Source organism: Bison bison, unplaced genomic scaffold (assembly GCF_000754665.1).
Source record: "Bison bison bison isolate TAMUID 2011002044 unplaced genomic scaffold, Bison_UMD1.0 scf7180017864452, whole genome shotgun sequence".
Taxonomy (NCBI): domain Eukaryota; kingdom Metazoa; phylum Chordata; class Mammalia; order Artiodactyla; family Bovidae; genus Bison; species Bison bison.
In genome coordinates, this window is record NW_011495014.1 from 10,177,824 (window position 1) to 10,203,847 (window position 26,024).

A 26,024-nucleotide genomic window follows, 5' to 3' on the forward strand; every position below is an offset into this window, starting at 1 on the left:
TCCCCTGACAGTTTAGCAAGTCATGTTCCTCTGAATGATAATCATCAGGAACATTCTGTCAGATTGGACATGCTGACATTTTGGGGGTGGAAAAAAAAGTGGAGGGGAAAAGACTTTTAGAACAATACCATAACCAGTACACCACCCCCTCACTGACTACTCAAATCCAAACCCTGGCGGTCCCCTGTCAGCAGAGCTGTCTGCCAACAGCCCTCATTACAAGAGCAAGGGAGAGTAGAGAGAACAGTACCATGCATCCTGCTTCAACTCCTTACAAGGAAAGTGGGTTCTATAAACATTTGGGGGAAAATGTCTCAAAGTTTCCAGGCAGCATTTAAACTTTCTCCCCCACAAACAGATTAAAAATACAATGCAACCAACTCAGTACAAATTCTAGAAAGCAGCAGAATAAATCAATTGCGTACGTGTGGCTATTTATCAAGATCCCTTTCAGGCCTGTATTGGGGCACAGGGAATAGGGGAGAGAATGAGATGACTTTTCACTCTCTGCCTCTGTCATTTTATTTGCTGTCTTCCTGCTGCATCATTAGCACCATCAACAAAACCACGACAAAAAAGAAAGAAAGAAAGAGAAAAAAGCATTGCTCAGTTTTTGAAGCAGCAGCCTCAATGACATGTCTGGTAAAATATCTTAGCAACAATGTCAATATTGTCTCACCACAGCCAACCATATTAACATTTCACTCTAATCATGATTTCTCAAATATAAAATGGAATGTGCATTATCTACTTCACTCATTCTCTGAATATCACTCTGGGCAGGGGCGGGGGGTGAACAGTTTTCTAACAATTTTGATAAAGCTGCATGAAAAATGAACACAACATTGTAAATCAACTGTAACAATCAATTCAAATAAATGTCTGTCTATCCTGGGATAAACCATAATGGAAAAGAATATAAAAAAGAATGTGTATATATATATTAATATGTACAGCAGAAATTAACACATTATAAATCAACCATACTTCAATTAAAAATAATTCAACATCAAAATTATATTCAATGCTATTCAGTTTTGTGTATCTAACTTGCAAGTATGACAATAAGCAAGGGTTGAAATTAAAAGACACTTACTTCTTGGAGGGAAAGTTATGACCAACCTAGATAGCATATTCAAAAGCAGAGACATTACTTTGCCAACAAAGGTCCGGCTAATCCAGGCTATGGTTTTTCCTGTGGTCATGTATGGATGTGAGAGTTGGACTGTGAAGAAGGCTGAGTGCCAAAGAATTGATGCTTTTGATCTGTGGTGTTGGAGAAGACTCTTGAAAGTCCCTTGGACTGCAAGGAGATCCAACCAGTCCATTCTGAAGGAGATCAGCCCTGGGATTTCTTTGGAAGGACTGATGCTAAAGCTGAAACTCCAGTACTTTGGCCACCTCATGCGAAGAGTTGACTCATTGGAAAAGACTTTGATGCTGGGAGGAATTGGGGGCAAGAGGAGAAGGGGACGACAGAGGATGAGATGGCTGGATGGCATCACTGACTCGATGGACGTGAGTCTGAGTGAACTCCGGGAGTTGGTGATGGACAGGGAGGCCTGGCATGCTGCAATTCATGGGGTCGCAAAGAGTCGGACACGACTGAGCAACTGATCTGATCCGATCCGATTTGATGAGCAACTGGCATAAACTCAAGGGCCATACTGACAAATTACTTTGCCTTGTTATTTCTGTAATGGAATCCTTTCACTCATCTGTTTATCTATATTTCAAATTCATTTTTATAGGGCTGTCAAGAGCAGTTTACTAGATAACAGAGGAGCTCCTTTTCCTAGGAATTTTCAAAGTCACAAACACATACTTCTGTCATGGCTGGCTGGGGCTGGCTCTGCAGAGACAAAGGAACAAATGGCATGCCAGTGGCTCCCAAGCCTGGCTGACCATTCAAAAACCATTTTAAAAATAATACAGAAGCTTGGGTCCCACTGCTGGTGAGTGATTGACTAGGTCTGGTGGGAATTTAAATCACAAGTGCCCTCAATGAACTAGCCAGGTTTAGAAATCCCCGCGCTAGGGCCTTCTCTGCCAAATCTGAGGAGAATGTGCAATCTCTTAGGTAGAAGAACCCTTCGAGAGCACACAGATTCTCTTCGCAGAATGCTGGTGGCAGATCCTTGCTGTTCAGATCTCACATTCCTCCCCCTTCTCCCTCCTAGCAAACACATGCCATCCCAGACGTTTGCAGCAACTGACCCAGAGCACTCCACCAGGGCCAGGCCTGCTACACAGCTCTCTCCTCTTGCGCCAGATGGAACGGCCAGGGCCACGTCTGCCACACAGATAAGGGAATGGAGAAGGCAAAAATAATCCGAGACGCCTTGTTTACTAATGCCAAAAGGAGGAAGTCAAGGGGCAGAAACAAAGAAGCCAGAAGTGTAGAAATTACCATAAATTATAATAAGAGCCACCATTTACAAAATGCTTACAGTGGTCCAGACACTGTTCCAAGTATTAACTCACGGAATTCTCAGGATGATCAACAACCCTCTGAGGCAGATGCTGTAATCATGCCCATTTTGCAGATGCAAAAATGTAAACAGAGAGGTTAAGCAACCTGACCTGGGAGCTGACCCTATGCAACCGGCTCCTATACTGCACAGAACACAAAGTTCTGGAGACAAACCGGATTCAAATCCTAGCTCCTTCACTTAGCAACTGTGCAGTCTTAACCTAGTTATTTTATCTCTACTGATAAGTTACTGTTTACAGGAGTTTGTCACACTGTCTAATACACAGTTAAACATTCAAAAAGCAACCTTTATTAGTACTGCCATATTTTACCCCAAGGGGCTCACTTCCTAGTTTTTTTCAGTATTGAAGAAGAAAAATATCTCACCACTCCCTCACAACATCTGAGTATCAAAAAAAAATCATTATATAAATTTAAATATCTGTGTATTTTATTTCCTTGCTTAATAGGCATTTTCCAAAACCAGAAACAAATGTGAAAACAAAAACAAATGTCCTTCATCATGATGCCTGTTTTAAAAAAAAATCTTCATTTCATTTGACTTTCATAATTATTCTATTACACCGATAGAGATTGTTACCTTCATTTTATAGGCAAGAAAACTGAGGTTCAGAAAAACGAAGCAATTTGTTCAAAGAGAACTAGATGGTACATTCAAACTGGAACTCTTACCTAAGCTTCCTGAAGCCAAACCTGTGCTTATCCATCTTTAAGATGCTGCTTCCATAAATCAGAAGAGATCTGAGGACTGTTTGGGAGCCCAATAGCCATGGTAACAATTTAATGGATAGTCAGGGTAGGGGGTGGGGGTGGAAACCAGAATTTCTAATCTTCAGACTCTCAGAGCTAAGTATATAGCTCTAAGAGATTTAATCAGATTAGCAGCATCAAAACTCTCACATGAAGCAGGGAAAGAAAGCCGATCTCCCTGAAATAATGACTTATAACCTCAGTCAGTTTTCAATACTGAACTTACAGAATTAAAACAAAATCCTTCCCTTAATCCTGTCAAAAATGGAGTCTGAGTTAGATGAATCTTTTTAAGTTTTATAATTCAAAATTAAACATGACATGTTTCACTTGCTTAGAACTCTGGCTACTAAACCATCAATGGTTAACACCACTTACCAAAATATTAAAACACCTATTGAACTCAACAGAAAATCAGGTAAATGAACAGGCAGGAAAGGAAAGAAATGCAAATTTTGTTGTCAAATAGTTATATACTATCTGCCAAGCGTGGATTCAAGTAGTTTATAAATATTAACTCATGTAATCCTCAGAAGTAACCCATGAGGCACAGAAAGTTTAATTTGCTCAAGTTCACACAGCTGGTAAACTATGGAGCCAGGCTACAAATCCAGGCAATGTGGATTCAAATGGCTAACAGACATATTTAAATGTGTTTGATTCATTCAAAGAACTGCATAATTAAAGCTTACTGGAAAAGATTAAATCGTTCATTTGTTTATTCACATGCTTATCAGCAGAGTTATAATCATTCTCACATATTGAAGGTGGAACTGTAAATTTAATGTCACATTTTTGAAGGGCAATTTGACAAAATTTAGAAAAATTATAAATGAATGAACTTGTTAATCAACAATCTTTCTTACAACTATTTTTATGAGAGGACAGGGAGTTAGGCACAAGGAGATTTATTCTAGCATTGACTGTAATGACAACAACAAAACAAGATGAAACCATCAATAGGAAAATAATAAAACAAGTTACAGAATATTTGTCCAATGTAATATTGAACAACTTTTTAAAAGTCTATATATTAGCGTGTGCTAATATGAAAATGTGTCTAAAAATTCATTCAGTCAACATGGTAATTTATAGAATAAAACACACTGTGAAGTCTGTGTAGGTTTTCTTAAAGACGTATATGCACGTATATGCATGCCTACACACATACATGCATAGACAGTATCTAGAAAGATTTAAAAAACTGTTAACATTCCTTTTGGGAACAAAAAGGGAAGCAGAAAACAACTGGTGGGGTATCTTTACTTTGAAAATCACTGTGTAGTTTTACAATGACTGTATATTAAATATTACATTCATGGTGTTTGAGTGATTTTACAAAAAAAAGGTGAAGTTATAACCATCTCAAGGACATTAAGCAGAAATGGACTTTCAGATATAGAAAAAGAAAGATATTACAGTGCTATTAAATCTAGATTAAGACCATCTAAGAATCTGAAATAAACCTGGGGGAGGAAGGGGAAACACTTCAAGAAGGGAGGAAAAAATATCCCTGGAGAGAGAAATTATAATTTACCACCGTCTATCTTGAAGATGTGTTTTTCTTTATGTTTACTCAGCACCAGAGATAAAAATAAGGGAACCAGCCAGAGACATAGTAGAAACAGAACTAGTCTGGAGTCAAAAACTATGCCTGGAGCCCATCTTTGCTTTAACTAGCTATGTGACCTTGGACAGCTGCTCAAAGTTTTCCAATTTATTTCTCAAAAACTGAAGACACGGAATTCAATTTCTAAGATCCTCCTATATTTAAAACCTTTTACTTCATTAACTTGGTTTAAAAAAGCATCTCTGGGGACTTCCCTGGGGGTCCAGTGCCTACAATTCAGTGTCCCCAGCGCAGGGGGACTGGATCCGATTCCTGGTCAGATCCCGTATGCCGCAACTTATGAGTTCACGTGCCGCAACTAAAGATCCTGTGTGCCACAACTGAGACCCAGCACAGCCAAATAAATGAGAATCCTTGTACATAATAACCCGAGAATATGAGCCATGGACAAAGTCGTATTAAGGAGATGTTCACCTATCTGCAACGATCCCTGCCTGCTTTCAGGAACTCACAGGACTTGGGCTCCCGGCACATCCGGGGAACAGGAAGCACTCAGACATGCTGACTGTGTACACAGGCAGAATGTTATCAGGTACCACAGAAAAACCTGATGACTCATTTGTGTTGGTTTTATGTCTTTATTTTGGTTTCTCTATGAACTTCTTAAATATAAGTCAATCATACTAGCAGCTCTCTAGCTTTATCACAAACATGAAATTTTTAATAATGGAGGAGACACTTTTATCCATCGAAGACAAGCAATGTGACTTTCAGCAACTTCAAGGAAAATTCCCCTACAAATAACTTTATAAGGAAATCCCCCTACTACACATCATGGGCCACATTTGGAAAAGGAAAGAACCAAACTAAAGAGTCTCTCACATTCCCAACAGAAAACATGTACTAGGAAATAAAAAGCAAATACCCAGTACTAGAAAGAGCCATGCAAGCAGGCACACACACACTGCTTACACAGGCGGTGAGCAAAATAGTCTTTCTTTCTGAAGAACAATTTGACAAGAGATACCATGAGCCCATGACACTTACTCCTTGGAAGAAAAGTTATGACCGACCTAGACAGCATATTAAAAAGCAGAGACATTACTTTGCCAACAAAGGTCCATCTAGTCAAGGCTATGGTTTTTCCAGTGGTCATGTATGAATGTGAGAGTTGGACTGTGAAGAAAGCTGAGCACAGAAAAATTGATGCTTTTGAACTGTGGTATTGGAGAAGACTCTTGAGAGTCCCTTGGACTCCAAGATCTAACCAATCCATCCTAAAGGAGATCAGTCCTGAATGGTCATTGGAAGGGCTGATGTTGAAGCTGAAGCTCCAATACTTTGGCCACCTGATGCGAAGAGCTGACTCACTGGGAAAGACCCTGAAACTGGGAAAGATTGAAGGCGAGAGGAGAAGGGGACAACAGAGGATGAGATGGTTGGATGGCATCACTGACTCAATGGACATGAGTTTGAGTAAACTCCGGGAGTTGGCAATGGACAGGGAGGCCTGGCGTGCTGTAGTCCACTGGGTAGTGAAGAGTTGGACACGATTGAGCGACTGAACTGAACTGAACCGTGAGCCTCTGAAAAGTTCATTTCTTTTTACTATTAATCCTTGTTTAGAAAAATTCTACTAAAATAATCAGATATTTGTACCAAGATATGCATTATTCCAGAGGGTTTTTTTTAATGAATGAAAGAAATATGTAAACAAAATGCACATAAACGAAACCATGGGATACTGGTATAATAAAATGTTAGACATTTTCCAAGACTGGTAACATTTAAAAGGATAGAAGAAAACATAAGCATGATGAAAAAAAACAGGGTATTTTTCATCAGTATTTTCCAAATTTTCTACAATGAGCATATGCTATACTGGACATTGATTTAAAGGCCCAAGTTTTACCCCAATGTTCACCGCAGCACTGTTTATAATAGCCAGGACATGGAAGCAACCTAGATGTCCATCAGCAGATGAATGGATAAGAAAGCTGTGGTACATATACATAATGGAGTATTATTCAGCCATTAAAAAGAATACATTTGAATCAGTTCTAATGAGGTGGATGAAACTGGAGCCTATTATACAGAGTGAAGTAAGCCAGAAAGAAAAACACCAATACAGTATAGTAACGCATATATATGGAATTTAGAAAGATGGTAACAATAACCCTGTATACGAGATAGCAAAAGAGACACTGATGTATAGAACAGTCTTCTGGACTCTGTGGGAGAGGGAGACGGTGGGATGATATGGGAGAATGGCATTGAAATAGGTATAATATCATATATGGAACGAGTCGCCAGTCCAGGTTTGATGCGTGATACGGGATGCTTGGGGCTGGTGCACTGGGACGACCCAGAGGGATGGTATGGGGAGGGAGGAGGGAGGAGGGTTCAGGATGGGGAACACATGTATACATGTGGCAGATTCATTTTGATATTTGGCAAAACCAATACAATATTATAAAGTTTAAAAATAAAATAATATTAAAAAATAAGTAAATAAATAAAGGCCCAAGTTTATTCTCACTTTAACTTTTCCAAAACCAGAATGGATTTAATAGCTGATGGCATCTTAAAATTGCTATCAGCCAGGGAATGGTTAGAATGTGGCAGGCCCTGACTGTGCAAACCTATGTTATTACATCTGGACAATTATAACCTCCTCCAGGTTTCAGTCAACAGACTATTTAAAGTCCACTGTGGAAGGAATAAGAGCCCTGGATTTTATCTGAAAGCCTTCCATTAAAACCTCCTTTTGAGATCATGAAAGAATGAAATCAAACTCGTAGAATGAATGTCTGTAACTGGGAAGAAAGTCCTGGAAAAAAAACAGTAAAAAAGACTCAAAATATGTTGCAACATCAATGCTCTTAATGGTGGAGATGATGACGTCATATGGAGAAAAATGAATACTGACAACTAGGTGAAAAAAATGATTTAGAAGAATCAGGTTCTGAATATAAACGTCAAATACCTTAACCAATTTATCTCATTCTCTTCTCATTTTATAAACAAGATTGATATACGTAAAGTATCTTTCTAAAGAAAGGAAATCTCAAGTATATCATTTTAAGTAATAAAGTATGTCAATTAAATTGATAGCAGTTCTTTCTTCCTTAGTAGTACCCAAAATAATGGTGTGTTTTATAATAAATGAAGTACTGTGTTTACACTGATAATCAGAACAGTAAAGACAAGTGTTATGGGCTGAACAGTGTTATCCCAAATCCACATGTTGAAGCCCTAACCCCCAGCATTGATGGCATTTAGAGAAAAGGCCTTAGCAAGATAATTAGGTTTACATGAGGTCATGATGTGGGGCCCTTATAATGAAAGTTACATCCTTATAAGAGGGGACACTGGAGAGCTTTCTGTCTTTAACAGCATGAGGATGCACATTTAAGGCACCATCTGCAAGCCAGAAAGAGGACCTTCAACCAGAACCTGATGATGCTGGCACCTTGAGCTCAGATTTTTAGTCTTTAGAATTGTGAGGAAAAAGACTTGTTTAAGCCACACAGTCTTTGATGTTATGTTGTTGTTGTTCAGTCAGCCAGTCGTGTCTGACTCTTTGCGACACCATGGACTGCAGTGCACCAGGGCTCCCTGTCCCTCACCATCTCCCGAAGTATGCCCAAGTTCATGTCCATTGCATCGGTGATGCCATCCAGCCATCTCATCCTCTGATGCCCTCTTCTCCTCCTGCCCTCAGTCTTTCCCAGCATAGGGACTTTTCCAAAGAGTTGGCTTTTCACATCAGAAAACCAAAACACTGAAGCTTCGGCTTCAGCATAAGTCCTTCCAATGAGTATTCAGGGTTGATCTCTCTTAAGATTGACTGGTTTGATCTCCTTGTTGTCCGAGGGACTCTCAGGAGTCTTTTCCAGCACCAGAGTTCTAAGGCATCAATTTCTTTGGCACTCTGCCTTCTTCACAGTTGAGCTCTCACAACTGTACCTGATCACTGGGAAGACCATAGCCTTGACTTACGTACCTTTGTTGGTAGAGTTATGTCTCTGCTTTTCAACACACTGTCTAGGTTTGTCATAACTTTCTTGCCAAGAAGCCACTATCTTCTGATTTCATGGCTGCACACCATCTGCAATGACTTTTGAGCCCAAGAAGAGGAAATCTGTCACCCCTTCATGGATCACTGCCTTGTCATGGCGAAGGAGCTTGTGTAACTCGGTGAAGCTATGAGCCATTCCATGTGGGGGCACCCAAGATGGATGGGTCACAGCAGAGAGTTCTGACAAAACATGGCCCACTGGAGGAGGGAATGGCAAACCACCCCAGTATACTTGGCATGCGAACCTTATGAACTGTATAAAAAGTATTATGTTATGGCTGCCCATCGACAACAAGAAAATTTAACATCATAAGTCAAAGTATTCTTAAAATCTGGTACTTGGAAAAAAGTTTTATACATAACTTTAAAGTTATTGAGAAAGCTTGCTTGGAGAGGGCTGGTGAGGTGGGGACAAAAAAGCCCTCAAAAGCTACGAGGCATTAACATACAAATTGCTTGATTTTGAGAACTGAATAAGAGTAAGATCATCAGGAAGTCAGCAGTACACAGGTGGCGCTCCTCCAGCCTCAGCCAGAAGTGTGCATCCTTTTTACCTCTGCTACCAGCCAGTTCCACGGTCTATAAAAACTCCAGACAACTGTCCAAACCATTACAGGCACCTATGTGCATGTCTATATCTAGAGCCATTATTATTACCGAGTAGTCTGTGCTCTGGGACAGCCTCTGGGCACAAAGAATGTCATCATGTACCAAATGCAGCAGAATGATGCTTCCAAACTCCATTGTTCTCAGTCATTCAAGCATGTCCGACTCTTTGCAACCCCACTAACTGTAGCCCACCAGCCTCCTCTGTCCATTGGATTCTCCAGGCAAGAACACTGGAGCGGGTTGCCATGGCCTCCTTCAGGGGATCTTCCCAACCCAGGGATCAAATCTGGGTATCCTGCACTGCAGGCAAATTCTTTACCATCTGAACCACAAGGAAAGCCCTCCTAACTCCCTTAAAAATGGGCAATTTGCTGACAAATTTTTGAAAGCGAAGAAATAAATATCAGCTCCAAAGTCTTGTTTCACCTTGACCTCCATGACAGTGCTGTGGGCATCAGAACACAGACAAGAATCTCTGATTCTACACTGGCACTACAGACAGCTGATGTGTTGTAAAAAGTCTGCCACGAAAGATCGAGGGGCAGGTGAGAGACAGACCCAGATCCTACTTTCCAACTCAGTGATTTCAGATATGAATAAGGGCTTCTCAGTTTAATGCTCTATACCTGGGCTAGGGCAACCCAACTGCTTATCCCTCATTGCCATCCAAAAACTGCAAGACAAGTGTAAGGTCAAAGCCCTAATTCCCTTAAGAGAAAAAATTTAGTGTCAGTCAGTCAGTCAGTTCAGTTGCTCAGTCCTGTCTGACTCTTTGCAACCCCATGGACCACAGCACACCAGACCTTGCTGTCCATCACCAACTCCCAGAGCTTACCCAAATTCATGTCCATTGAGTCAGTGATGCCATCCAACCATCTCATCCTTTGTCATCCCCTTCTCCTTCTGCCCTCAATCTCCTCCAACATCACAGTTCAAAACCATCAATTCTTCAGCACTCAGCTTTCTTCACAGTCCAACTCTCACATCCATACATGACTACTGGAAAAACCAAAGCCTTGACTAGACAGACCTTTGTTGGCAAAGTAATGTTTCTGCTTTTTAATATGCTGTCTAGGTTGGTCATAACTTTCCTTCCAAGGAGCAAACATCTTTTAATTTCATGGCTGCAGTCACCATCTGCAGTGATTTTGGAGCCCCCCAAAATAAAGTCAGCCACTGTTTCCACAGTTTCCTCATCTATTTACCATGAAGTGATGGGACTGGATGCCATGATCTTTGTTTTCTGAAGGTTGAGCTTTAAGCCAACTTTTTCACTCTCCTCTTTCACTTTCATCAAGAGGCTCTTCTCCCATAAGGGTGGTGTCAGTTGTAGATCTGAGGTTATTGATAACCCTAACCCTAAAACATACAAGGAAGCTTATAAAGAGGATGGGCGATAGAGCCTTCCATATATAAGACTTTCACTAATTAAGGATATGCTGAGGTGAAATATCTCAGCAACTTGACAAAAACTGTACTTTGAAATCTATTCCTGGGACGTGCCTGGTGATCGAACGGCCAAGACTCTGAGCTCCAATGCAGAGGTTGGGTTCATCCCTGGTCAGGGAACCAGATCTCACAAGCTACAGCTAAGAGTGCACATGCCACAACTAAGACCTGGCACAGCCAATTAAATAAATGTTTTTAAGAAAAAAAATAAATCTATTGTTAAAGCTGCCCGCTAACTCCTGAAATTTCTTTAGCAAGGGGGAAAGCATCTCAGTTTAACTTCACAAAGAAAAAGCATAAAATGCAAGTGACATGATATAAGCTAAAAGGTAAAATGAGTTATTTCCAAAGTATAAATCACCATACAATAGACAAACGACTCAGAGTGGCCCCAGCCTCATCATAAGGGGAAGGCTAAAAGGTCCTTCCAGTGAACACCCAGGACTGGTCTCCTTTAGGATGGACTGGTTGGATCTCCTTGCAGTCCAAGGGACTCTCAAGAGTCTTCTCCAACACCACAGTTCAAAAATTCTTCGGTGCTCAGCTTTCTTCACAGTCCAACTCTCACATCCATACATGACCCCTGGAAAAACCATAGCCTTGACTAGACAGATTGGAATGAAAATCCCAATCCCAAAGAAAGGCAATGCCAAACAATGCTCAAACTACAGCACAATTGCACTCATCTCACATGCTAGCAAAGTAATACTCAAAATTCTCCAAGCCAGGCTTCAGCAATACATGAACTGTGAACTTCCTCATGTTCAAGCTGGTTTTAGAAAAGGCAGAGGAACCAAAGATCAAATTGCCAACATCTGCTGGATCATGGAAAAAGCAAGAGAGTTCCAGAAAAACATCTATTTCTGCTTTATTGACTATGCCAAAGCCTTTGACTGTGTGGATCACAATAAACTGTGGAAAATTCTGAAAGAGATGGGAATACCAGACCACCTGATCTGCCTCTGGAGAAATCTGTATGCAGGTCAGGAAGCAACAGTTAGAACTGGACATGGAACAACAGACTGGTTCCAAATAGGAAAAGGAGTATGTTAAGGCTGTATATTGTCACCCTGCTTATTTAACTTATATGCAGAGTACATCATGAGAAACACTGGGCTGGAAGAAGCACAAGACAGAATCAAGATTGCCTCGAGAAATATCAATAACCTCAGATATGCAGATGACACCACCCTTACGGCAGAAAGTGAAGAGAAACTAAAAAGCCTCCTGATGAAGGTGAAAGTGGAGAGTGAAAAAGTTGGCTTAAAGCTCAACATTCAGAAAACGAAGATCATGGCATCTGGTCCCATCACTTCATGGCAAATAGATGGGGAAACAGTGGAAACAGTGTCAGACTTTATTTTGGGGGGCTCCAAAATCACTGCAGATGGTGACTGCAGCCATGAAATTAAAAGACGCTTACTCCTTGGAAGGAAAGTTATGACTAACCTAGATAGCATATTGAAAAGCAGAGACATTACTCTGCCAACAAAGGTCCATCTAGTCAAGGCTATGGTTCTTCCTGTGGTCATGTATGGATGTGAGAGTTGGACTGTGAAGAAAGCTGAATACCGAAGAATTGATGCTTTTGAACTGTGATGTTGGAGAAGACTCTTGAGAGTCCCTTGGACTGCAAGGAGATCCAACCAGTCCATTCTAAAGGAGATCAGTCCTGGGTGTTCATTGGAAGGACTGATGCTGAAGCTGAAACTCCAGTCCTTTGGCCATCTCATGCAAAGAGTTGACTCATTGGAAAAGACTCTGATGCTGGGAGGGACTGGGGGCAGGAGAAGAAGGCGACGACAGAGGATGAGGTGGCTGGATGGCATCACCGACTCGATGCACATGAGTCTGAGTTAACTCCGGGAGTTGGTGATAGACAGGGAGGCCTGGCATGCTGTGATTCATGGGGTCACGAAGAGTTGGACACGACTGAGCGACTGAACTAACTAACTAAAGATGGCAGAAGAGCCTTTAGTATCCAAAGTCAATGGCAGAATCAGTATTTGCAGAGAGGAAGTCATAGAAAGAAGCTTCTAGAACATAATTTTCTTGCCTGAGATCAACCAGGAAGGAACATGATGTTTTAGAAGGGTTTTGTTTGTTCTTTAAAGTACTACCCAGTGTCTCTACAAAGAAAAGATGCACTGAACATCTAGCAGAAACCAGATGTCAAGCAAGGCACTTTTGTAGACAGGTTATCTTATTTAACCTGGACAACATGCCTGCAAGTTAACTTAACTAGAAATAAGTTAACAAAGAAATTTGTCCAAGGTCAAGTTATCAGGGAAGTAAACAAGCTAGAATTTGAATTTGCATCTTCTGATTCCAAAGTCTGTGCTTTTTCTATATCCTGTTGATAGATGAGCGACAACAAACAGAAAACCTGATGAAGGAACCAATCAAACCAGACAGAAGAGCAGTCCCACTCCTACTGATAACCAGCCTGTTCCAGTCTGTGTTTAAGTCCTATCCTAACATTTTAAAACAAATTTACTTAAACACTCTTGTAAACAGAAATACAGTACCTTTAGAACTGAATTATTTCTGCTTATTTTGTTGCTTGGGAAACAGTTTTGGAGTCACTTAACAACAAGATACCAAATATCCATAGCTCAGCAAGACAGTCACTGTACTAAATTCCTAAATAATAGTCCACAACCACAAAAAAATGGGCAATGCAGCAGAGAATAATCAAAAGCAGCTTCATATTTTCCGGATAAAACAAAGCATCGTTTGTACTCAGGCATTTTTAGAAGGTACCACTGAAAACCAGACTGCAGCCTGGAATGGCTTAAAATACCACATTTAACAATCACATCAATGACTTTTAAACTTTAGAGGCAAACAGCTTCCTTTTACTACAAATTCAAAGTGAAGGATTAGAGGCAAAGCTCATAGATTCAGCACACATACAAACTTAGGGACTATCCAATGCCTTAATTAACTCTATTAATTACAAGTGTATTTAGCTGGGTTTTAATGATGAAGAGGTGAAGGTCAAAACTTTTAAATAAATTATTTCAAAGTAAGATCCCCTGCTGAAAAAAACCACCAATAATCAAACAGAAAGGAAAAGCCTAGTAAATGATTCTTTTGGCATATTAAGTAACTTTTCCTTCATCAGTCTATATTTTAATAGAGGCAGCACTACAATTAAAGGTTCACCACACTGCTCTTCTGCCTCAACTTGGAACTACTTCCACACCAATACAGAGAAAGTTGGGAAGTTGGATAGGGCAAGAGACTATGGTTTCAAGTCTGGCAGAGGTCAGAAGGGCCAGACAGGGAGAGGGGTTAGCCTTTTCTAGGAGGGCAGGAGGCCTTCCCCATCTAATGCTTCTAGATTGATGCCATTATCTCCAGCATTAAAAGTGGGGGGGGGGGATCCACTATCAACAGTAAGATTAGATTAGATTATAGATGTTCATTAATATTAAGTTTCAGAGGGCTTCCCTGGTGGCTCAGTGGTAAAGAATCCACCTACCAATGCAGGAGACATGAATTCGATCCCTGATCCGGGAAGATCCCACATGCCTTGGAGAAACTAAGTCCATGCTCCACAACTATTGAGCTGGAGCTCTAGATCCCAGGAGCCACAACTCCTGAGTCCACATGCCACAACAGCTGAAGCCCATGTGGCCTAGAGCCCGGGCTCTGCAACAAGAAGCCACCGTGATGAGAAGCCCACACACCACAGCCAGAGAGTAGTCCCTGCTCACTGATACTAGAGAAAAGCTTGCACAGCAGTGAAGGCCCAGCACAGCTCAAAATAGATGGATAAATCACTTTTTAAACATCAGGTTTCCTAACTCGGAGACCAGTAGAAAAACAGTCCAGAACACTAGCCATGCCATGTACTCACTCTGTGGAAGCAGAAGCTATTATGTTGTAGTGAGCTGCACTAGATATCCGTGTTAGTTAGCTTTTGAAGTGGAGGGGGCCTGCAAATGTCTATGACCAAGAATCCTCCCCAACGTACGTCTTGGTGGAAGGAAGTCCACCTTGCCCTAGAGAAGCTAAGAAGTCCAAATATACACTTGTTTAGTCTCCCTTACAGCTAGAACACAGGCATGGGAACCAGGTTCAGCCTCTGTCTTTTTTTAGTGACAATCTTTTTCTTGTTCACTGAAAAATACAGGTCTGGAGAGAGTCTATTATTATATTATTTTCATACTGTATTTTTTTAACTTTTTATTTTGTATTGGGAAATAGCCGATTAACAACGTTGTGATAGCTTCAGGTGAACAGCAAAGGGACTCAGCTATGCGTTTATTAATATATATATCCATTCTCCCTATCTGCCCCACACTTGCAATTTCTCCTTAACTATTCTCAAGCATTCTCGCTTCTAGATGAGTTTTCAAATCAACGTGTCACAACCAAAATAATGCTAGGTACATGTTATTATATACTTGGCCAAATCCACAGAATGCCCAACACCAAGAGTGACCCCGAATGTAAACTATGGACTTTGGGTAATGATGATGTATCAATGGAGGTTCATCGATTGTAACAAGTGTACCTCCCTAATGGGAGAACACTGACAATGGGGAGCTAAGAATGAGTGGAGGCATGGGTATACAGAAAATCTCTGCGCCTTCCTCTCAATTTTGCTGTGAACCGAAAACCGGCTCTAAAAAAACGAACGTCTTTAAAAAGAAAATAGATGGGATTTCACTAGGGATTAAATCATAGGTATAATTTTGTAAGAGCAAGTCAGTTTAAAACAATAAATCTGAGGACTTCCCTGGTGGTCCAGTGGTTAAGACTCCACTCTTCCAATGCAGGGGGCATGGGTTCAATCCCTGGTCAGGGAACTAACATCCCACATGCCATGCAGTGCAGCCAAATAATAGCAGTAGTAGCAATATCAGTAATAGTAAGAAATCTACCCATTAGGGAATACAGTATTTCTTGCCATTTATTCAGATCTTCTTTTAAGTCCACCAACAAAGCTTTAGTATTTTCTTCAATATAAAACCTGTACATTTCCTCTTAGGTTGATATTTAAAGTTCCTGTTTCTATTATAAAATGGGCCTCTTTTCCTATTCATTGTCAGTTCTGCTGTACAGAAAAGATATTAATTTCCTATCCTGGTCTTGAAAGAAAAAGTGAAAGTGTAGTCACTCAGTCTCTTGTGATCTCCCGACTCCTGTGATCCCATGGACTGTAGCCCACTAGGCTCCTCTGTCCATGGAATTTTCCAGGCAAGAACACTGGAGTGGGTTACCATTTCCTTCTCCAGGGGATCTTCCCGACCCAGGGATTGAACCTGGGCCTCCTCTGTTGTGGGCAGACTCTTTATCATCTGAGCCACTATGGAATTCTGCTCTTATAATCTCTCTAAACTATTAGGTCCAGGTTTGATACCAATACTCTTAAATATTAAGAGTTCAGTAATTATTCTTAAATTAAGAAACATTAATGATAGTGACATGATAGATTTCTGATAGCAAAGGTCACTTAGATGTGAGGCAACAGGCTGCAGACCTATCTCTAGAGAGCTTCAAAATAAAGATAACACCTCATTTGCTTGTTTTAGATCAAGGTTCTAACATAAGAGCAGGGAAAGAAAAAATAGATGTCCTCATCTGGCCCTCTCCACCTTACGGTTTAATATTGATTTTTGCTCCCATGGGCCTGACTCAAGGTCAAGAGAAACTCAGTGTTCCTTTGCACTGGTGGCCTAGTGGGGACAAGGTAAATGTTCCTTCCCAAAAAGCATTTTAAAGTTTTTAATACTGCATTCTCCAAGTAATTCTATAGCCTCCAGAAAACACTTTTTCCTCAGCTATAAGCATTTCCTAGGTTTAAAAGAAAAACAATTGAAAAAGAATTTTACTATTTTTAGAGTTGACTCAATGACTTTCAATAACTTCATATCTCACCACATGTAATACTTGAAATAGCCTTATATACATATAACTTAAATTTCAACACCTGCCAAAATTTTACCAATAGTTTAAGGACTTTTCAATACCTCTGAAAATATATTTGTTTTCTTTTGAAGAATACTAAATTTAACTGAGAGATTTTCCAAATTTTCAAAACAGGTTCAACATAAAAGTGTAGTTCAAGATTGTCTGTAAAAAAAAAAAAAAACTACAAAGGATATGAAAAGCTGAACTCAGTATTTTAGACAAATATTTTCTAAATTTCTGTGACTGTGAGTTCAAGCATGTAAAAATGAATTTTATTTTGTGTGTGCAACAAATACTGGTTTAACTGAAAACAGCAGAGCAAAAATTTTCCATATTGCAGCAGATATTATTTCCCAAATTTCAGAGCAGTCTCAGTAGATTAGCCAGCTTTAATTTACAGGGAAACTTAGCTGTGATTTACTTCTATAATGAGAGTTGGCACAGAGTTCAACATAGGAATGGTCAAATTCCAAGTATTTTCCCCAATCATCTTGTGACATAACCATCAAGATTTAAAATTCCATTTGCTTTGTTCCCCAGTGGAATACAACCAGGTTCTAGTTAGGAAGAAAAAGGCATACACCATACAGATGTTTTATGAGAAAAGTTCCCATTGCTTTTTCAAGTTGGTTTGCATTAGTGAAAAACCAAAATGTGGGAATTATTATGAAGAAATGATTCAGAAAACACAGTAGTTGTTCTTTAAAGACCAAAGGGGAAAATAAACCCCAAATCATACGCTCTACAATTAGAAAAGTTTCAGACACAAACAATGTTCACTGTCTGGCCCATCTGAAAGGCAGGGTACTGAAAATCATTAATATACTGTAATTTCACATGAGCCCGGCATGGGTCACAGAGGATGGTACGGCCTGTTGTGAAAGACTCCATTACTTCATAGGGAGTTTTGGCTTGGAGACCCTGGCTCTGAGAAAAATAACCCACTGGTTGGCAGCTCTAGCCTAACAGACAGCTTTAGGATCTAACTTTATCCTGGAAATTACAAAGGCATCTAAAGAAGCAAATAACACAGCTCCTAGGATGAGTGTCAGCTGAGCTGGAACTGGTTAAAAATTTTTTGTTTTAGACAGCTTTTGGAAAACTCGAGAGGAGGTGGTTTTGGTCTTGACCCAGCAGAGGATGAAGAACCACCCGCCCGCCCCATAGAAATTATGTGAACTGAAAATTCTCCATAGTAACAATCCTAATTAATTATTCAAAGCTGGAAGTTGATTTTCTAAAGTTAAGAGCTAACTATGGTCTCCTGTTTCCATTATCAAAGACTGGTCTCTTCTTTGCATCTGCTTAGCCAGGCATTAATGAGAAGCTTTTAATAGAATTTTTCAGCAACTTCACAACAAAGTCTCTACTTGGTTAAAGGGAAATTAATAACAGAAAATCCATCTAGGTTCCATATAAACAAAATTTTATAAGTTCACTTATTCTTTTACAGAAACAACATAACAATATTACCAGAAGGCATTACAAGATCTTTCGAATTAGCGTTAACTATAATTCAACTTATTTATATCTTAATAGAAATTAAAACTAAACTGTTATTCAATATACAGTAACTCAGAAAACCAGCCATTCTCCGACTCTGGATTAACATGAGTTTACAGAGTGAAATGGCACATTTCAGGGCAATCAATCCATGCTAACAGATTTTTATTGTGCAACACAGGCAGATAACGTAGATTTTCTGGTGAATGGTCACCAAAATAACCTTATAGGACTTTACCACACAGAATGCAGTGTAGAATCATACAATAACCGCATATGCACCAGAACTCTAGTACAAACGGGAGAGAAATCCAAGCCAAATTAAGTAGCTCTCATCATAATGAAAACTAGCAGCCTGGCAATCAGCGGGGCTACACCTGTTAGGGGGAAAATCTGATACTCAAAAGATGAGGACCAGTCAGCCAGCAGTTGGTCAAACATAAAATACAAGCGCGTGTGGGAAAAGAGAAAGGGCTTTCTAGAAACCAAATTCCTAGGCACACCTGCTCTCCCTAAATGTCTATAACTCTGCCTCTGGATCTGAATGAAATGATAAAATTATGACCCTTACAAGTCTTTAGGGAAAGGATTTGGTTCAGAACCCAAACTCAATTTTCAAAGTCCCCTCCCAGAAGAAAGCACAGAAATACATTCAGGTTCTCATGGCCTCCTGGACGCTGTTTGTTCTAACCCGTATCAGTTCTCTGATCCATTCCCAAGACAATAGCAGCCTGGATTAAGCAGGGCCTTTCGGACTCAAGAACGACCATGCTTGCTCAGTTCAACTCCATCTTGGACACATACCTGTTTCCTTCTTGCTTCCCTTTCCTCCCTCTCGGCTCTTCTTCAGCACAGCCTTTAACATTTTCAACACTCCTTTGCTTCTAAAGAGAAGAGGAGGGGAAGGAAGAGGAATTAAAGATTATAAACTGGAACTGAACTTGCATACTGACACAAAAGGCAACTTGTCTTCAAACAAACAGATCACTTAGGATAAAGGTAACTTGAGTTTTACATTAATTTTCTGTGAATAAACTAACATGGGGAACTAAAAGCTAAAGACAGAGTGTTTTATAACACAATGAAGTGATCAGAAGGTCACTGTCTTTTTATAAAAGTAGGAAAAAAAAAACACAATGGTGCATTCTCAGCATTCCACATCTAATTAAGGTTATGAGGCTAAATCTGGACACATTACTGTAAGATGTCTGGCATAGGAATGTGGGTCTCCCCCGGTTCATGAAAAGAAAACATTAAGACAGAATCAAAAAGATAACAGTTAAGAAGGAAGCTACATGGTTAATGGCATGTTTTACAGGTGCTACTGATTATACAACCATAAGGAAAACATTTTGGAAGGCTAATCAGAATAAAACATAACTGAAAAACATTTGGAAAATAAATACAGTGGGAACACTTTTCAACCCTGATGTCAGGGGATCTGATCAAATAGCACACAATGCAATGGGTTTTTACCACATATAGTCAGGGCTTTGGAGGTGGGGGTGGTGAGGTAAGGAGAACAGGCCTGTGGCTGAATCCCTTCAATAATGAGCTGTATTTTTTAAGCAGGGTTATATTGAGCACATAAAAACAACACAATGGTCCAGGCCTAAGATGAAACATAAAACCACCCCTCAAGCAAGAGACAGACAAAAGGACCATTATTTTGTCAGTTAGGCTTCTTTAGCTGTCTTCCCTCCACTAACTCAGATGAGATGGCCAGACAACCCCAAACAGTAACAAATCTGAATGGGTTGTGTTACCATCACACCTTTGTTAACACACTAAGGAGAGACAGGTAGAAGAAGGCGAGTAGCTTGCTGCTGAAGAGAAAGCACAGATAGGACAGACAACTCTTCTGCAGAAAAACTTGCCTCGTGAGCACCAATGCTTCCAAAGGCCTCGGTATAACACCCAACACAAGCACACACCACCCCAGAGTTGATTCAAGGTTTTCCACTGAGAGGGAGGAAGAGTCCCAAAGTGCGGCCATGTACAACATAAGCGCACAGGGTGACCTTTCTTATCATTGGGTCTGGGCCTGTATTTATCTTTCCAAGCCTTTTGTTTTCTTGATGAAGAAACAGAGACCCTGGGAGGCCAACTCGCCCAGGGGTCACACAGCTAATTAACAGTAGGGCCAGAATCTAAACAGCAGACTCCCAGCGAGGGTCCCCCTCCTTCCAAGGCGCTGGCCTCTCTGCTCCATGCAATGAAAGCTTTGGACAACAGCAATCAAACTAGCAAAAAAAATTAACAACTAACCAACCAACCTGAAAGATACTAGAAGAAAATATCTTAAGCAGAATTTGGAGAAAGCCACAGTGAAACTTACTGAGGGTTAAATCATCTTACAGAAAAAAAGTATTTACACACAAAAGGGGCATGGCTTAGAGCCTAATTCTTTTTTAAAAAGCTACTTGAATGGACCCTTGTGAAAAGACATGGGTTTCATGACGTGCAAGCTCTGAATTTGGAAGTGGGCCACAGTGTGCTTCCATAGGGGAACCGTGGAAGCACAGATTTCTCTTGACAGTCATGCTTGAAGGAAACAATGCAAAATGTCGTGGCATTTAAAAAAAAGGGGGGGGGGTAGGCAAAATTAGATAATAAATACATACCTGGTAAGCACAGACATTTTCTTTTTCAAATTAAAAAACCAATCAACCAAACTTCAAGGTTTGTCATTTAGCAAAGACTACATACTAAAGAAATAAGACAAAGACAATTATCGATGGAGCCTTGCCAGCAGAGCTTGGCCAAGGCCCTCATGGAACTTTTCCCTGTGTTTTCCTGGATCACTGAACAGCTCAGGCCCCATCGTGGTGGTGAAGCTACCCCTGATTAACCACCCAGGTCTTCACCAATCGACAACAGATCTACACACCTTTTGGAATACATGTCCCACAGGCTAAGGACTGGCAGACGTGGAGGTGGGCATCTCATCTCAGGTACCTTAGATACCTATTTCAAGGAGCTCAGCTGTTTTCAGCAAAGTCACATTTTCCGTATCAGTGGTCTCCAATGAAGAGGCTATCAAATATCTGCTATAAGTTTTTCTCCCATTTCTTGCTTCCCCCACTAAATAGTAACTCAATGGAAAGAACCTACATTTATATTTTAAATGATATTCAAACTGCAACATGGAGAAATTTTGATTATGTGTGTGTGCATGCTCAGTCACTCGGCTGTGTCCAACTCTGCAACCCCATGGACTGTAGCCCTCCAGACTCCTCTGTCCATGAAAATTTCCAAGCAAGAATACTGGAGTGGATTGCCATTTCCTACTCCAGGAGATCTTCCTAACCCAGGGATTGAAACCATGTCTCTTGCATTGGCAAGCAGATTCTTGACCACTGTGCCATCTGGGAGGCCCCCCCTTAAATGATTGTATCTGAGTAAAAAATTAAGGACCCCTCCCAGCCCCCATACACACATAAGCTGGAAAGGAAAAAAGGAAGACTGCTCCCTGTGGGCTAAATTCTGAAATTAACACAGATCAGAGTAGAGCTATGCAAAGTCCCACTTAGTCATGGCCCAAAAGATGTAACTGGAACTTGACATACATCAACAGACCATTTAAACACTGAGCCCATCTGAAGCAAGATGGTCAGAAACAGCAAGAGCAGTAATAAGCTGGTGGGGTCCACATTAGCAGTATCATCCAGAGAAGATTCTCTGCACACCTGATAGTATCTATGAATTCATAAGTGCATACCCCCCACATCCAGAAACAGACCCTCTAGGCTATGGTACCCAGTGCTATTTAACACTGGCATCATAACTACTTTCCCTTCTTCTGATTCTGTTCTCACTGAGCAGGGCCTCATAACCTGACTTTTTAACCTAACAACGGAGGAGGAGAGTGTGCTGGCTCTGGTCAACCCAACACAGTTGCCTAGCTTGTTGGCAGATATGACTCTGGGAATAAATTAATAAACTGGTGTTCTGGCTTGAAACAAAAGCTCTCATGAGAAAGAGTTCTGCCAAAGGGAGTCACTTTGCCAAGTACCATCTATTTAAGACATAAAGAATATTAAGTTTCTGATTCCAATTAGAGGACTAAAAAAAAAAAAAAGTGGTAAATTCTCGAATGCAAATGCCACCGTGAAGCAGTCTTCTGAGAGCAGCTGCAGGACTCCTCCTGAATGACGCCTTCTGCATCACCTCCCTTCCTGTAGCAGCTTCAACTACTGTCACTGTTCATCTAAAAAGGGTGAGCACTGCCTGCTACACAAGTGAATCAGACAGAAACTATGCAAACCAGCCTTCCAGGCACAGTAATTCAGACCCAAATGATTAAATAATAAGCCCGACACCCAGAAAAGAAATTGCCAGAAAACAAAGAGACGCCAGAAGTTATCAGTTCAGTTCAGTTGTTCAGTCGCATCCGACTCTTTGCGACCCCATGAATCGCAGCATGCCAAGCCTCCCTGTCCATCATCAACTCCCGAAGTTCACTGAGACTCATGTCCATCGAGTCAGTGACGCCATCCAGCCATCTCCTCCTCTGCCGTCCCCTTCTCCTCCTGCCACCAATCCCTCCCAGCATCAGAGTCTTTTCCAATGAGTCAACTCTTCGCATGAGGTGGCCAAAGTATTGGAGTTTCAGCTTTAGCATTAGTCCTTCCAATGAAGACCCAGGACTGATCTCCTTTAGGATGGACTGGTTGGATCTCCTTGCGGTCCAAGGGACCCTCAAGAGTCTTCTCCAACACCACAGTTCAAAAGCATCAATTCCTTGGCACTCAGCTTTCTTCACAGTCCAACTCTTACATCCATACGTGACCACTAGAAAAACCACAGCCTTGACTAGACGGACCTTTGATGGCAAAGTAATGTCTCTGCTTTTGAATATGCTAAGTTGGTCATAACTTTCCTTCCAAGGAGTAGGCGTCTTTTAATTTCATGGCTGCAATCACCATCTGCAATGATTTTGGAGCTCCAAAAAATAAAGTTTGACACTGTTTCCACTGTTTCCCCATCTATTTGCTATGAAGTGATGGGACCAGATGCCATGATCTTAGTTTTCTGAATGTTGAGTTTCAAGCCAACTTTTTCACTCTCCTCTTTCACTTTCATCCAGAGGCTTTTTAGTTCCTCTTCACTTTCTGCCGTAAGGGTGGTATTATCTGCGTATCTGAGGTTGTTGATATTTCTCCTGGCAACCTTGATTCCAGCTTGTGCTTCTTCCAGCCCAGAGTTTCTCATGATGTACTCTGCATATAAGTTAAATAAGCAGGGTGACAATATACAGCCTTGACGTACTCCTTTTCCTATTTGGAACCAGTCTGTTGTTCCATGTCCAGTTCTGTTTCTACCTGACCTGCATATAGGTTTCTCAAAAGGCAGGTCAGGTGGTCTGGTATTCCCATCTCTTTCAGAATTTTCCACAGTTGATTGTGATCCACACAGTCAAAGGCTTTGGCATAGTCAATAAAGCAGAAGTAGATGTTTTTCTGGAACTCTCTTGCTTTTTCCATGATCCAGCGGATGTTGGCAATTTGATCACTAGTTCCTCTGCCTTTTCTAAAACCAGCTTGAACATCTGGAAGTTCACGGTTCACATACTGTTGAAGCCTAGCTGGGAGAATTTTGAGCATTACCTTACTAGCGTGTGAGATGAGTACAATTGTGCGGTAGTCTGGGCATTCTTTGGCATTGCCTTTCTTTGGGATTGGAATGAAAACTGACCTTTTCCAGTCCTGTGGCCACTGCTGAGTTTTCCAAATTTGCTGCCATATTGAGTGCAGCACTTTCACAGCATCATCTTTCAGGATTTGAAACAGCTCAACTGGAATTCCATCACCTCCACTAGCTTTGTTCGTAGTGAGGCTTCCTAAGGCCCACTTGACTTCACATTCCAGGATGTCTGGCTCTAGGTGAGTGATCACACCATCGTGATTATCTGCGTCATGAACTAAAATGGACTGGAATGGGTGAATTTAACTCAAATGACCATTATATCTACTACTGCGGGCAGGAATCCCTTAGAAGAAATGGAGTAGCCATCACGGTCAACAAGAGTCCGAAATACAGTACTTGGATGCAATCTCAAAGACAGAATGATCTCTGTTCGTTTCCAAGGCAAATCATTCAATATCATAGTAATCCAAGTCTATACCCCAACCAGTAACACTGAAGAAGCTGAAGTTGAATGGTTCTATGAAGACCTACAAGACCTTTTAGAACTAACACCCAAAAAAAGATGTCCTTTTCATTATAGGGGACTGGAATGCAAAAGTAGGAAGTCAAGAAACACCTGGAGTAACAAGCAAATTTGGCCTTGGAGTACAGAATGAAGCAGGGCAAAGGCTAATAGAGTTTTGCCAAGAGAACACACTGGTCATAGCAAACACCCTCTTCCAACAGCACAAGAGAAGACTCTACACATGGACATCACCAGATGGTCAACACCAAAATCAGATTGATTATATTCTTTGCAGCCAAAGATGGAGAAGCTCTATACCGTCAGCAAAAACAAGACAGGGAGCTGACTGTGGCTCAGATCATGAACTCCTTATTGCCAAATTTAGACTTAAATTGAAGAAAGTAGGGAAAACCACTAGACCATTCAGGTATGACCTAAATCAAATCCCTTATGATTACACAGTGGAAATGAGAAATAGATTTAAGAGACTAGATCTGATAGAGTGCCTGATGAACTATGGACAGAGGTTCGTGACATTGTGCAGGAGACAGGGATCAAGACCATCCCCATGGAAAAGAAATGCAAAAAAGCAAAATGGCTATCTGAGGAGGCCTTACAAATAGCTGTGAAAAGAAGAGAAGCGAAAAGCAAAGGAGAAAAGGAAAGATATAAGCATCTGAATGCAGAGTTCCAAAGAATAGCAAGAAGAGATAAGAAAGCCTTCCTCAGTGATCAATGCAAAGAAATAGAGGAAAACAACAGAATGGGAAAGACTAGAGATCTCTTCAAGAACATTAGAGATACCATGGGAACATTTCATGCAAAGATGGGCTCCATAAAGGACAGAAATGGTATGGACCTAAGAGAAGCAGAAGATATTAAGAAGAGGTGGCAAGAATACACAGAAGAACTATACAAAAAAGAAGTTATCAAGTTCCTGCTAAATTAAAAGATCATACATGTAAGGATGTACTTAAAAACAAGCATGATAGGATAAAATAAGAAATACTGTCCTTTTTCACTTTACCATATTACAGATCAAGAGTCACAGGTATAACAAAAATAAACACTGGCCAAATAGAATTCCTCAATGTCTGCCACATAAAAACCTTGGCTTCTACCACACAAGTAGTATAAACATATGGTTGGATATAAATATTTAAAAATAAATACTGGAAAAAGTGGAGAACTTTGGTCCTCATTTCTTTATATATTTTTTGAGGAAGAGAGAAAAGACCAGCCTCTAGGTCACAACAACTGAAATTATCTAATGAGAGAAAATTTCCTATAATGTTCATTTAAAAGAAAATAAAATGAGCATGTGACATTATCTTCAATGATCTGAAGTCACCCAGATTTTCTTGTTTTTCTACTACCCTTCAACATCAAAGTTTCCCAAATGCCACAAATTCTTCCTTTTAAAACTCAGGAAGTTAAATCAACTATTTAGTTTACTTTTACTTCTCAGATTTCTCCTTTAACACATAAA

At 40.5% G+C, this 26,024-nt stretch overlaps 1 protein-coding gene across 1 annotated transcript in view; it reads right to left on the reverse strand.

Annotated features, from left to right (window-relative positions):
* TANC1 (tetratricopeptide repeat, ankyrin repeat and coiled-coil containing 1) overlaps positions 1-26,024 on the reverse strand; it is a 256,069-nt gene that overhangs the window by 151,561 nt on the left and 78,484 nt on the right. The window contains exon 3 of the mRNA XM_010859027.1: positions 19,186-19,265. Within this exon, the coding sequence (XP_010857329.1) occupies positions 19,186-19,246 (61 nt within the window). The 5' untranslated portion in view covers positions 19,247-19,265. The remainder of the gene's footprint in view (positions 1-19,185; positions 19,266-26,024) is intronic.